Source organism: Corvus brachyrhynchos, unplaced genomic scaffold (genome assembly GCF_000691975.1).
Source record: "Corvus brachyrhynchos isolate BGI_N302 unplaced genomic scaffold, ASM69197v1 scaffold116, whole genome shotgun sequence".
Classification (NCBI taxonomy): Eukaryota; Metazoa; Chordata; class Aves; order Passeriformes; family Corvidae; genus Corvus; species Corvus brachyrhynchos.
In genome coordinates, this window is record NW_008240221.1 from 16,269,120 (window position 1) to 16,281,980 (window position 12,861).

General features: G+C 43.4%; 1 protein-coding gene across 1 annotated transcript in view; it reads right to left on the reverse strand.

Moving 5' to 3' along the window:
- The window catches only part of PKHD1 (polycystic kidney and hepatic disease 1 (autosomal recessive)), a 237,153-nt gene that overhangs the window by 203,670 nt on the left and 20,622 nt on the right, over positions 1-12,861 (reverse strand). Inside the window, exons 21-29 of the mRNA XM_017745072.1 lie at positions 12,042-12,226; positions 11,419-11,557; positions 9,532-9,686; positions 8,819-9,003; positions 7,706-7,828; positions 6,039-6,144; positions 4,882-5,160; positions 1,498-1,628; positions 843-978 (exon numbers count right to left, since the gene is read on the reverse strand). Coding sequence (XP_017600561.1) covers positions 843-978; positions 1,498-1,628; positions 4,882-5,160; positions 6,039-6,144; positions 7,706-7,828; positions 8,819-9,003; positions 9,532-9,686; positions 11,419-11,557; positions 12,042-12,226 — 1,439 coding nt within the window. The remainder of the gene's footprint in view (positions 1-842; positions 979-1,497; positions 1,629-4,881; positions 5,161-6,038; positions 6,145-7,705; positions 7,829-8,818; positions 9,004-9,531; positions 9,687-11,418; positions 11,558-12,041; positions 12,227-12,861) is intronic.

The window sequence follows — 12,861 nt, forward strand, 5'->3', positions numbered from 1 at the left end:
AGGAATGCCAAATACTCCATGACATCTAATTAGGATTTTGTCCCCACAGATTCTGTGAGGTCTATGTTCATATTCTAACGTAACACACTGCAAGGTCACAATGGAAGGAGCAGTTTGGCTTGGAAATGGGAACTAGTAAAAGAAATGTTGCCCATCCCCTGCTTTCAGCAACCCAAAATGCACATGATGCTCTTTATGGTCAACACTTGGATCCTGGAGAAGGACACTCTCCAGAGCTCATTTCTCTTCTCATGGGTGAATCTGTTACTAAGAAATACAGTCATGGAATACCCTGAGTTGGAAGGTACCCACCAGGATCATCAAAGTTCAACTCCTGACCCTGCACAGGACAGTCTCTAGAGTCCCACCATGTGCCTGAGAGTGTTATCCAAACACTTCTTGAGCTCTGGCAGCCTTGGGGCTCTGTCCATTCCCTGGGGAGCCTGTTCAGTGCCCAACCACCCTCTGGGGAAAAAACCTTTTCCTGATATGTAGCTTAAACCGTGTATCCCATCACTGAATGAATGGGTGGGATAATTTCAGAGCAGAGTTAGACAAACATGACACAAAAGCATGACTATACTGAACCTGACATGCTGTGGACATCATCCATACCAGCCTAGGGCAAGCAACTCATTACCTCATGTATGCAAGAGAAAAGCCAATAAAAAACCAACCAGGACTGACCAGGACTAGCAGGAAATATAGGAACTAAAATTTAAAAGAAAACAAAATAAGTGTCAGATCACACTTTATAGACCTAAATTCCTTCTGCCCCACCACTATCAGCAATAACAACCCTTCTCCAGAAGATGTCCAATACACATCTGCAGCCTTTTCACCTGCTATGCCACTTCTGTTCCTGCTCAGGGATACAACTGCAGGGTTTAAGGAAGGATCATATTGGAACAAGTTGGTTACTGTTGTTGACTGGTACCCAGAAATCAGTGTTATGTGGACAGCAGCATCTTCTGTCCCCTAGGAAGAAAGAAAATGTCAGGGTTAAGAATGAACCAATTAAAAAAAAAAGTTATTTCCGGTATTCCTACATCTCCTATATTAAGTCAGGCACATGGCACTGATGAAACTTTCATATACACCAGACACTACTTAAATGTCTACATTTATGTTGACTTTGAAAGAGCAGCTATGGAGATTTAGAAACCTTAAAACAATCCCAGACTATGCAGGTTTTGATTTGCTATATCCATACTTGTAAATTAAGCTAGTAAATAAAATCCCAGACTATGCAGCTTTTAATTTGTAATATCCTTACTAAATTAAGGAGCTTGCTTTTTTCACTGGTTTTCATAAATCAGCTATTAATCTATTTTTAATTAAGCTGGTCTAATCTGTAGAGTCCACAGTAAATTGTCCCACAGCCAAGACCTGGCTGATGGGCTACCCTTTGCCCTTCCCCTAGTGTAGCTTAGGCCAGGAAAACATAGGAAGGCACATTGGCTTCTGACTGCTCCCCAAAAAAATGTGATTTCTTACCCGAGAAGGAACTTTACATTCAATTCTTGTTGCATTTCTGTCCTCCTCCAAAATTGGGCAAGGCTGGGATCCAAACAACACTGAATTTACCCCTTCCAGATTAGTCCCCCTGAGAGTCACTCTCAGTCCTCCTAAAAAAAACAATTATTCCATGATATTCAATATGTAGGATATTTTAATATGCAAAGGATTCTTTGTTTATAGATGACTAAAAAGGCAGTAGAGTCTGTCAGCTGATCTGATGATGATCTGTTCCACCTTGCTGTGCCTGGCTTCCTGTCTCGCAAGGAAGAGATCCTTCTTGCCTATTATTTGAATTCTCCTCCACGATACAGGACAACTGGGTTTGTTTCTCGGTTTATTTTTTAATGACATACTTATTTAAACCAGCAAGCCCTGGCCTGTGATCTCCCCCTTAGACAGATCCCCAGCCCGAGAATGAAACAAGGAAGGAAGGAAGAAGCGCTAAGAATGGAAAATGAGCTTAACGCAGCAGGTGCTCTCACAGTTCAAACAGCTGCCAAGCTCCCTGCTGTCAGAAAAGCCTGTAGCATGTGTCTAGGAAGTTTGGGATAGAAAGGGGGCTTGGCAGGGCTCGAGACTTGGAGTTGTGAGGGAAGTCACTGAGGGATTCGTTCCATGGGGCACTGAGCAAGCTCAGCTCTCCTTCGTGCCAGACTGAGCCTCTTCAACACCATGCAGGATCATGCCTGGCACAAGCCAGAATTGTGCTTGATCTTTCTTCAGCATCCAATTCCAAGGTAAAGAGTCAAGGTGTCCCTTTGCTTTTCCAAGCAACTAGAAGACTCAGGAGTATTTCAAAGAGAGACTGGAAAGACAACAGGAGCAGGCATTAATGGCAATTCTAAGCTGGAGTTTGTGCTTTGATGCAATTCAGAGAAACTTTAAAAAAAAGGAAACGTTACTTGAAACTTAGAGCTTTTTCTCTAGTTCTCAGCCCTGCAGAGTTTTAAGATTATGGCTGAACAGACTGCTCAGACAGGTACTAATTAATGCAGTGTATTAATTAATGCAGTAATTAATGCAGGAGAATTATTTGTATTTAATAGCATGGCTATATTGTAAACCTACTGAGCTTTTATCCCTCTTTTCACATGTGATGCAAGCAACCTTCTACGTTAAGGTAATCATATATTAATGGCAAAATCCCTTGTACACTTTCCTAAAATTACCTTTTCCTGCTAATTCTTTAAACTACCAGAGAATTACAGAAGTTTCATCTTGATTTCCTCTGGCTGGCAGTAAATCCAGGCCAACAAGAGCAATCAGATACATTAACAGCAAGGTCCTGCTCTTCACTGGAACATGGGAGTATCTTTAGAAAGGCATTCCATGCTTCTAGAGTTAGGTCATGGGGATTCCCCAGCATGGCACCACTGAGACCAGGGATATTTTGACAAGAGGGAGCTGAAGCAGCAAAGTACAAGGTGCTTCTTGCCTTCCCATCTTCTAACATTAAATTTGCAGAGTCAGAAAGAGCAAGAAGTGAAAACTGAATCCGCTTGTCTAATGAGAGAGCTGTCAGATAAGGAGCTTCAGATTTAGAGTTCAGAATCCACGAGTGTTGTGTAAAGACTGATGCTCTTAAGTTTTGATATCTACATTATATCTATATGCAGTGAAATACTGCCTGTGTGCACTTTACGATGAGATTGAAGAGAGGTATTTGAAATGGGAGAAATTAAAAACACAGATGGAAGCTGTAATTCTTTCCAATTATAAGCGTTCCAGGCACATGTAACGTAAGATAGCATTATGTTTGCTTTCTTTTTAATGAGTGACAGATCACTGTAATTGGGAGAAGGAGTGGATTTGCCAGCAAAGGAAAGAAGAATCAAGGCCCAAGCATTAAAACTTGCCATTGATGGATTGTTTTTAGAGTTTTTTAGATTCATTTGGGTTGTCCATTAATTAAAAGTGATTCTTAACCTTAGTGTACTATATGATCTAGTCATTAGGGAAAAAAACGGTAGTAAAAGAGTTAGAATAATTTTCTTCCCATGCACCAGAAAAAAAGAAAACAACCCAAAAAAATCAACACCAGAAAAAAAATATAAACAACCTCCCTCCCCCCAAAAACAAACAAACAAACAAACAAACAAAAAGAAAACCACAAACAAATCCAAAACCAAAGAACAAGGCAGCCATAACTTCTAGCTTTAGGAACCCTGTGTTATTCCAAGTCCATCCCATGCTCATCATCCATGGAGAGGTTTACAGGCCATCATTCTTTTTCTCTGGCTGATCCAAGGTGGCCAAGCATGGCACAATCAGATCTGCAAGCCATGTCTGAGCTGCAGCAAGGCCAGTACTGCTCTCAGTGGTGTTTATTACCATGATCTCAAAAATGAAATGAGGAGATTCCCAGAAAAATAACTGGGTGACCTTTGCCTTTGTCAGAGTAGACCTGGGCCATGCTGTTTCTGGTGCATTCCTTGCTGCTTGAAAACAAGGGATAATCTGAGACTATCTCTCACTGCACAGTCCAGGTGTATCAAGAGTGTTTGCCACATTTCTCATTGGGTTGACAAGATTCATCCCTCTTGAAAAAAAAAAAACCAACCAAAAAAAAGAATTCTTTCCAGCTCTTGTCTTCAGGTATGGAATTTACCACTCTTTATTTCCTCTGCCGTTTCAAGGAGAGGAGGCATAATGGGAATGGAAGGAGATTCAGTTTAGCTTTACCTTCTCTAAGTTTCTCAGCCTTGTGCCTAAACACAGGCGAGTCTTCCATTTTATTCCTCAGAATATGAATTCACTTCAGTGGGACTGGGATTAACCAGAGTTCAGCCATTTCACAGTTATAGAATCATGGATCATTTAGTTTGAAAAAACCCTCCAAGATCATTAAGTCCAGCCAGTAACCCATCACTACCAGGCCCACCACTAATCCATGTCCCCAAGTGCCACGTCTACACATCTTTCAAATCCCTCTAGGGATGGTGATTCCACCAATGCCCTGTGCAACCTGTTCCAGTGATTGGCAACCATTCCACTGAAGAAATTTTCCCTAATACCCACTCTAATTAGGCCAGATTAATTCAAATACTGCAAATCTACATGTGACATGGGTATGGGAGGATGAGTATGAAACACTAATGATTTGCTGAAATGAATATATGTGCACTTGAAATACAATTCCCAAACAAAACTGCTTGGGAAACTGGTTGCCTGCACAGAGAGCCAAGGGAAGTCTGTCAGTCTTTAAGAAATTTTTGGCTGTGTTTTGGGTCACACACAATGTGTCCAGCCATAAAATGTCTTCTTCAGGTGAAAATTTTGGTAGTGAGAGTACGGAAGAACCAGAACACGCCATGACAAGGAAGAAGCAGGAAGCAGCTCCCTTGGAGGGTCCACACCTACCAATCTCTGAAGTCGAAGGAGGTTCAACAGCTCCCAGGACTGGCTCCACTGCCAGGAAGATCCCTTGTCCTGTGGTGCCATTGAGGGCGAAGCCGTGAGGTGTCACCAGCAGTGTCACCAGGTAGATCCCGACCGGCAGCCTCGGCACCTGGCAAACCACTTCTGTTTGATTCAGAGTTGTGATGAGGCAACTCCTGTTGTTCACCTCCACCTGCAGGGCCAGCTTCTCCTCGCCAAAGCCAGCTCCTCTGATAACCACTGTGGCCTGGGACCCTTCACCTGAAGGAATATAATCATCAAGGTGCCTCATGAATTTTGGCATATCAATGCCCAGAATTTAATTTCAGCCAACAGTTAAAAGTTTTTACCAGCTTCATCAGGACGTCCTAAAAACTACACCACTGGTGATTTCTCATTGTCCCATGTAACAGCAATTCCTGCCTGTCCTTGTCCAGCTGTTAGATGTTTCCTTAAATTTTTATTAAAAATAACTTGAGCCAAGAGATGTCTTTTGCTTTGGGCACCAAACCTGCCATTGTTTCTCTCCCCTTTATGCCTCTCCCATAGAATCACAGAGTAGTTAAGGTTGGAAAAAACCTCTGAGATCACCTCTGTGCTCAGCCCTAAACCATGTCCCCAAATACCACATCCACGAGCCTTCTGAACCCTTCCAGGGATGGTGACTCCACAGTGCCCTGGGCAGCCTGTTCCAGAGACTGACAACCCACTCAGTGAGGAAATTTTTCCTAACATCTGTTCTAAACCTCTCCTGATGCACATTAAGGCCATTTCCTATCATCCTATTTCTTGTTCCCTGTGAGAAGAGACCAAGCCCCACATGGCTGCACCCTCCTGTCAGGGACTTGTGGAGAGCAAGAAGGTCCCCCCCGAGCCTCCTCTTCTCCAGCTGAGCTCCCGCAGCTGCTATTCAGCAGACTTGTGCTCCAGACCCTTCTGAGCTCCACTGCCCTTCTCAGGACACACTTGTACACTCAGCATGTCTGGAACTGGAGCTGATCCTAAGTGACCCATAAAAGTGCAGCTTCCATAAAATCAAAAATTTCTAAAAGGATACCCATACACATGAAATCATCAGCACCTGGAAGATCTTTTTCACAGAATTTTTGCCATTTTGTTCAGACAGCAGGCCCCGTTACCTGATGAATACTCCACATCTCTCACTATGGGTGTCAGTTCCTGGCTGAACTGGAAAGAGCATGAGCCAGAACAGTTTGCAAGGACATCATTCACCATGACCACCACCTGGGGACAGAGGAGAGGGTTACCTTAAAGTTAGTAAGGGAACAGAGGTGTTTTCTAGAGCCACAGCTTCCTGATAGATGCTGGTAGCCACCCTGAGCTACTGAGAGCATGCAGTGTCAGAACAGGGCACAGACGGAGAGCTGCTCACCCTGCTGCAGCCTCACTGAAACTTTAATTGCACATTTGAATAGCAAATTTCTTGGGTTCATTCAAGGCACAGCAGAGCACAGCTTTGGATGCTGCATCTCCCACCATCCTGGGACCCACACCTCCTCAAAATCCTGTTCTTCTAGTCATCCACTGAAGACCGTTCTTGCCTTTCCCCAGTTCTTCCCACTTTGCCTTGGGAACAAGTTTATTATGTTTAAAACACCCTGGAAGACTGATTAAAATGAAACCCACAATGTGTCTTCTCAGCATGCAGCCCTCAATTTTATTTTTTGCCCCTTGTTCATGCTGAAGGAAAAAACTGGGCTGTGACCTTGATTGTCTAAAAGAGATATCAAGAAATATCCCTCCTGAGATCTTGATATTTTAGAAGAGTCAACTGGCAAAGGATAGGGCATAAGAAAGCCCCTCTTTATCTCTCTCCAGATATTAAGGGTGTGCCAGGAGAGTACACCAATGCCTGCAAAAAGAAAAGCAACTGTCCCCAAAGAAGTGCAAGGAGCACAGAAGTTGCAAAGCACTCTGCTTGAATAGAGACACAATAATTAGAGGGACACTTTTATACTTGTGCTAGCAGCAAGCCAGAATAAATCTTCAAAAACTACCAGAAAATCTGTTTGCTGGTGGTGGTCTTGTTTCACTGGGGCTGTTTGCAGGTTTGTGCAGCACAGATGGAAAAGATGTCATAGGTGGCTGAGTCACTGGAAGAAAAGCAATTCTCATGGCTGGGAACCAGGCTCATGAAAAAAGCAGGATGACTTGGCCCCAGATGTTGCACAGCTGGGCTTGAAGTACATCCAACATCATCACCCTGTTATGGCCACAGTGCCTGTGAGTCTGTTGGAAACAAAGCCAGCAGCAGCCACCGTTCTGCAACATCTGAGAGCAGAGCTGGAAACACATTTGTCCATCCAGCAGACCAGAATGATTCCTCTTCCAGCCAGGAAGCCCTCCTTTCTCTCTTTTCCTACTTGAGGAATTGAGATCCATGGAGGCTCAGGACTTGCCTAACTCACAGATGAGTATCCCAGCAACCAACTCATTTATTTTGCCCATCAGTGTTGCAGGTGAATTGTGTCATTCCCAGTTTGGTGGCCAGCACCACAGGACCCACCAAGAGTGGGAGTTCAGAGGTTGTGTCACCCCTTGGTGACTGCCTCAAAAAAAATGAATTGTCCTCCATCACCCATGATCACCATTCTCAGTACCTGCAACAACTCTTGGAGGCAAATCCTGCTCCACATACCAGGCAGCAGAATGTGAGAAATTTATGGCACAGAACATCAGATTCCTGAAAGGATTTAGTGGCAGAACAAGGTACCCCAATACCTGTGAGACCCCTGGAGCTACACAACCCTGCTGAATCAGTGGGGAGTGTGAGAGCTCAACTCACCTGTGTTTGGTTATGGGGGGTGGCAAGCATGTCCCCAAATATTGGTCCAATAAACACACCCCCATCATAAACTACACGAGTAGAAACAGTTGGCTTCAGGCCAGTGAGATTTTCATCAGAGACCTGGCAAAGATCAAGGAATTTAAGTTTCTTATATTTTTCTGTCCTGTGATTTTAAATTAAAACAGAATCTTTACATGCAAATAACTCCTGGAAACTTCTTCTCACCCTTCTTCCATGAATCACATCTCTGGGTCTAAATCTTCATTACTCAAGGTTTCACAATACCTCCCTGTTCCCACCCTCACCTTGCAGACAGGGAGATGGCAAACTGAGAAAAAGATATTCAGGAGACAGATTTACAAATAAACTTTTAGTACTCAATAATATAATTTGGAATTAGGCATGGAAAGAGCTTCTCAAAGACATGACTTTAGGTGAAACAAGGGCCTGTGCAAGAGCTGAAGATGCAGCTCAAACTTTTTTCACCCTCCAGGCCAATATCCTGAGCATTGGAACTCACTGATTTGTTGAAAATAATGTCACACTTTTAGGAGCTGAATATCCAAAGAAATAGTGTTCCCTTTTGAGGGAGGAAGAAGCCCAGCCTGAGTCCTTACTCAAAAAGATCCATCTGCTTGAAGTAAAACTAGCATGACAAATCTTGGGATGGGAGAGTGTAAAGTGAACCTTTTCCTGAGGCTTATGAGAGCCAGATATGGAACCAGACAAAATAGTTCTCAGAAAAATACCTTCTTGGCAAATAAGTGATGCCACAAATCTGTGATGAGCTTCAGTTACTGTACTGAAACATTATTGTAGATATAATTAATGAAGATTTCATTTCAGTATAGCAGCCCCTTTATTATGCAGAAATTACATTTAAGTCTCCTGGTTTTGAAGTGAAGATTCAATCTAATTTCTTCTCCCGCAAGAGGTTTTTTTTTTTTAATGATTTAATCTGCAGTTTTCTTAAGCTGCTAGTCCAAATAGGAAGGTTGCCTAAATTTCCATGATGTCTTCATAAAAACAATGATTAAGAGAGTGAATCAGCAAAGGCCAAAGACATTGAATGGGGATTAAAGTGGGGATTAGCAAAAGAAATTACTGTACACTGATAACATTGGGCAAGTCCCCAGCAGTTTTTTTCCAAGTCAGTGTCCAGACACTTTCATAGCACGAGCTGGAGTCTCTGGTCACAGTGAAGTCACTGGTGTTGAAGAAGGGAGCTGTAAAGTTATCCACATTGTCCTGCAAAAGCCTGCGGAGCTGGTGGGCGGAAATGTGCACTGAAACATCTGCAAAAGACATTAGGGAGCAGTGGATATCTCCCTCCCCAGGACAGCACATCTGCCTGCTCCTAGGAAACGAAGGGGTTTCATTATAAGTGCAAGCCTGTCCGTGGTTCAAACCTCTGCAGCTGCCAAAACAGTGAAATTTATTGGACCCTAAACACCAAAAGATCATAGAATTATAGAATAGAACTGTAGAATGATTGGGATTGGAAAGGACCTTTAAAGGTCATCTAATCCAAGCAATGAATCCTAGACCGGGTTGCTCAAAGCCCCATCCAATCTGACCTCAAATGTTTCCAGAGATGGGGCATCTACCACCTCTTTGGACAACCTGTGCCACTGTTTTCCCACCCTCATCATGACGAACATTCTTCCTTATGTCTAATCTGAAGATCATCTGCACTATTTAAAAACAACCAACCTGGCCTGGAGCACACCCAGGGATGGGGCAGCCAAAACTTCTCTGGCTATTAATTCTTCCCTTGGCTTCCTGCTCAGGAAACCCAGGCCCTGACTTGCATCTTCCCTTACCTGGTATCACTGTATTGGCCAAGTGGATGTGGAAGGTCCCTCCAAGAGCTGGGGATGACTTCTGCAGCCTCTGGATGGTGAGGCTGACTCTCACATCCTCCGTGGAGACGTAGAGGTATCCATGCTCCTCGGAGCCCTCCCCAAGCACTGCACCTCTGTGAGACAGAGAGGGGGTCACAGGAAGACATCAGCAGTGGAGACCCCCACTCCTGACACTCCTGTGTCAACCAGCAGCTGAGGGGCATGTTTAGGAGCAACACTCATGAAGGATTTAAAGGAAATGAACCCAGGCCTCAAACAAAACTGGATATTCCCAACTTCCAACTGCATTAGGCAGGCAATGCAACAGCAGAAAATGATGGAAAATGACCTTTTAAAATTAATGATGGAAGAAATAATTTAAACACCATCAAGCACCAGGGAGTGCTACCCCAGTACTGGTGTTTCTAAAGGACCAGCTCAGTGCAGCCTGGACAGCATCTGCAACATAAAAGCAAAAAATATTTCCCATTTCCCCCTGTAATCTCCTCGAGTCCATGAAAATTTCAACTCCCCTGAGTAACAGGAAGATTCCATATTGTACAATCATTAAGGTTGGAAAGCACCCCTAAGATCAAACCCAGCATTACCAGATCCACCATTAAACCATGCCCCCACACACCACATCTGAACTGGAGTAATTCATGTTCACCCGAAGTCCACTTTCTAAAAGTTAAAATGTTTTTCTCCTTCGCCACTAAAATTCTCGTGTTTCAAGGGGAAAGGAGTCTCTCTGTGGTACAACGATGCCACCGTGTGTTAAGCGTCTGGATAACAAGTGGCTTCTGGAGAGCAAATTGCCAGACAGTAAAACCAAAAGAATCACTGAGCTCTTTGTACAGCTGGTACAAGATTTTAGACAATTTTCCTGTTCCGACAGGAGAAGGAGTTGTGTTGGATTAAATCACAGTCCGTGCTCAGTGATGAGAAAGAGCCAGGTTTGTTTTGAGGATTTCCAAAGACAGTGCTCAGCCCACTCATTTTTAAAGCTTGTGCTGATTCCTGCTTTTCTCTGATATCTTCCTCTGTGAGATGGAAAAGTCCACCCATGCCAAGCATCCTTTTTTATATTGGTGGGAGGTACTGTGATCAATCCACCTCTTAATCCTCTTTTTATTAGCTAAACAGGTGGAGCTTCTTAAACCTTCCTTTCCTAGGCATTTTCTTCAGCTCCATAATGATGCTCATGGCATTTTTTTCCCATTTTTCTAAATACATTTGAAAAATTTGTTCATCAGTGCTATTTTCAGCATTGCAATGTCAGTCTTCAGGCTCCACACAGGAGTAAAGACTTTTCTTCTTCCTGCTAGTTACACCTCTGGTGACACATCTCAACCACCACAAACATCCGCCTGTATTCTCATCCCTGTCCTTTCCTGTTGGTGGTTTGTGTCAGGATACTACATTTGACTCAGCTGGATACAATCCAACCTTTACAGGACTTATTTTCTGCCAGTGCAAACTTTTAATGTTACAGTCTCTGATCTAGTTAGAGACTATGGCTCCGATTCCTCTGTCATTGTTGGGAGGAACAGAAACCTCATCTCAGCAAACAAGGACACCTAAGGTGGATTTCCAGTGCCTAATGTGGGAATTGGTGTCATTAAAGCTGTTATGGAAACACCTCTGGATGATCTTCATCCACTGTTCCAGAAGAGCTTAGATTTCCTTCCAGTCCTACATCACACCTTGGTGACCCACGGACATCTGACACCCCAAGTTATCTCAAACTTATCAAGCAACTCTTGTTTTCAGCAACTGAACCCAGCTGAAAACCAGCTCCAGACATGCTGGGGGAACTGCAAGAGGTGTTACAGAGTATTGAGATGAGCTACTCGCTGTCCCTACCTTGGGGAGAGAAGGGGCACACTGGCACCACAGCCAGACACCCTCCAGGACACGTTGTAGGTGGGAGGAGACCCCACCACAGACACTGCTTCAATTATCCTCCCTCCTGGCCAGGGACGTTTGGGATCTCTCTGAGAAACTGAAAGAAAAAACACAAATATTCACCAGAGCAAGGAGAGCAGAGCTGACTGTGCCCAGGTTTTTGCCATTTCATAGCTGGAAACACCTGCTTGGGGATTTTTGGTTTTCAGTTATATTTCATAGAATCATTAAGGTTGGAAAAGGCCTCTAAGTCCACTGTGTGGACCATTCCCCAGCATTGCCCAGTCCACCACTAACCCATGTCCCCAAGTGCCACATCTACACATTTTTGAACCTCTCCGGGTTCACTGTGGTGATTTCACCACAGTCTGATCCATTATTTATTTTCAAATAAACCAAGTATATTGATATTTTGGTAATTCCTTCTTGACTGCTGTCACCAAAAAAAAAAAAGTTCAAGAAAAGAAAATTATTTTTGTGCCTGTTGCGAAATTTCCCTTTGAAAAAGTTTTATCCAGCTTTATTGCTATAGATTTAATGGAATATCCTGGGGAAGAAAAAACCAAAAGAGATGCCTTTACCAATCACAGCTCTGTCAGCAATGATGAGTTCATCAAGATAAAATGATCCAGGTGTTTCTTTTTGCAGCACAGGGCTCTGCAAGTTTATCTGATGCACAAATACTGGGGAATTGGCTGGGAGGTCCTGGAGAAGCACAGAGAGGGTCACACACCTCTTCCAGAGGTCAGTGCAGGTGAATGTCCAGCTGGAAGACACCAAGGTTGGGACAACAATCAAATTTGAGGTGATTGTGAAGATTCCAGGTAACACTAGCTCCTGTTGTTATTTCTACTCTAACACAAGCCAAGCCACATGCTCAGTGGTTTGTGATCACTCACCATGTCCTTGTTGGGTTTTCCACAGCGAGAAATAAGGATTTAGATCTCTGCTTATGTTTCCACCCCTGAATCACAAGAGTGGGATATGGGAATGACTACACCTGCTTTATTTTTGGCAAAATCCCACAGTGGCATCAGTGACCTCAATGGGGGTCAAGCCAGAATTCAACCCCTCAGCTCTCTCCAAGTTCTTCAGACACTCCTGATTTTTTTTTAAGTCTGCCTGCCCTAAGCTTTATGTTTTCTACCCTCGGAATTTGAAGTGAATAAAGAAAATCAAAGGTTACACCAATTTTCAAAGCTTCCAAAGGGTGGAGGAAAAACCAATCAATTCTCTCTCTTACTGCAGAAAATCTACTGGGAAAGAAACTTGGAAATTGATGTCCTCAAAAATCTTCAAGTATGCCTGTGTATCACTGAGATGAGATACTGCATGTAGCAAGAAACATGGAAATTTACTCATTAAATCCTCGAAAAAGTACGAAAACGCATTCCAGGAATG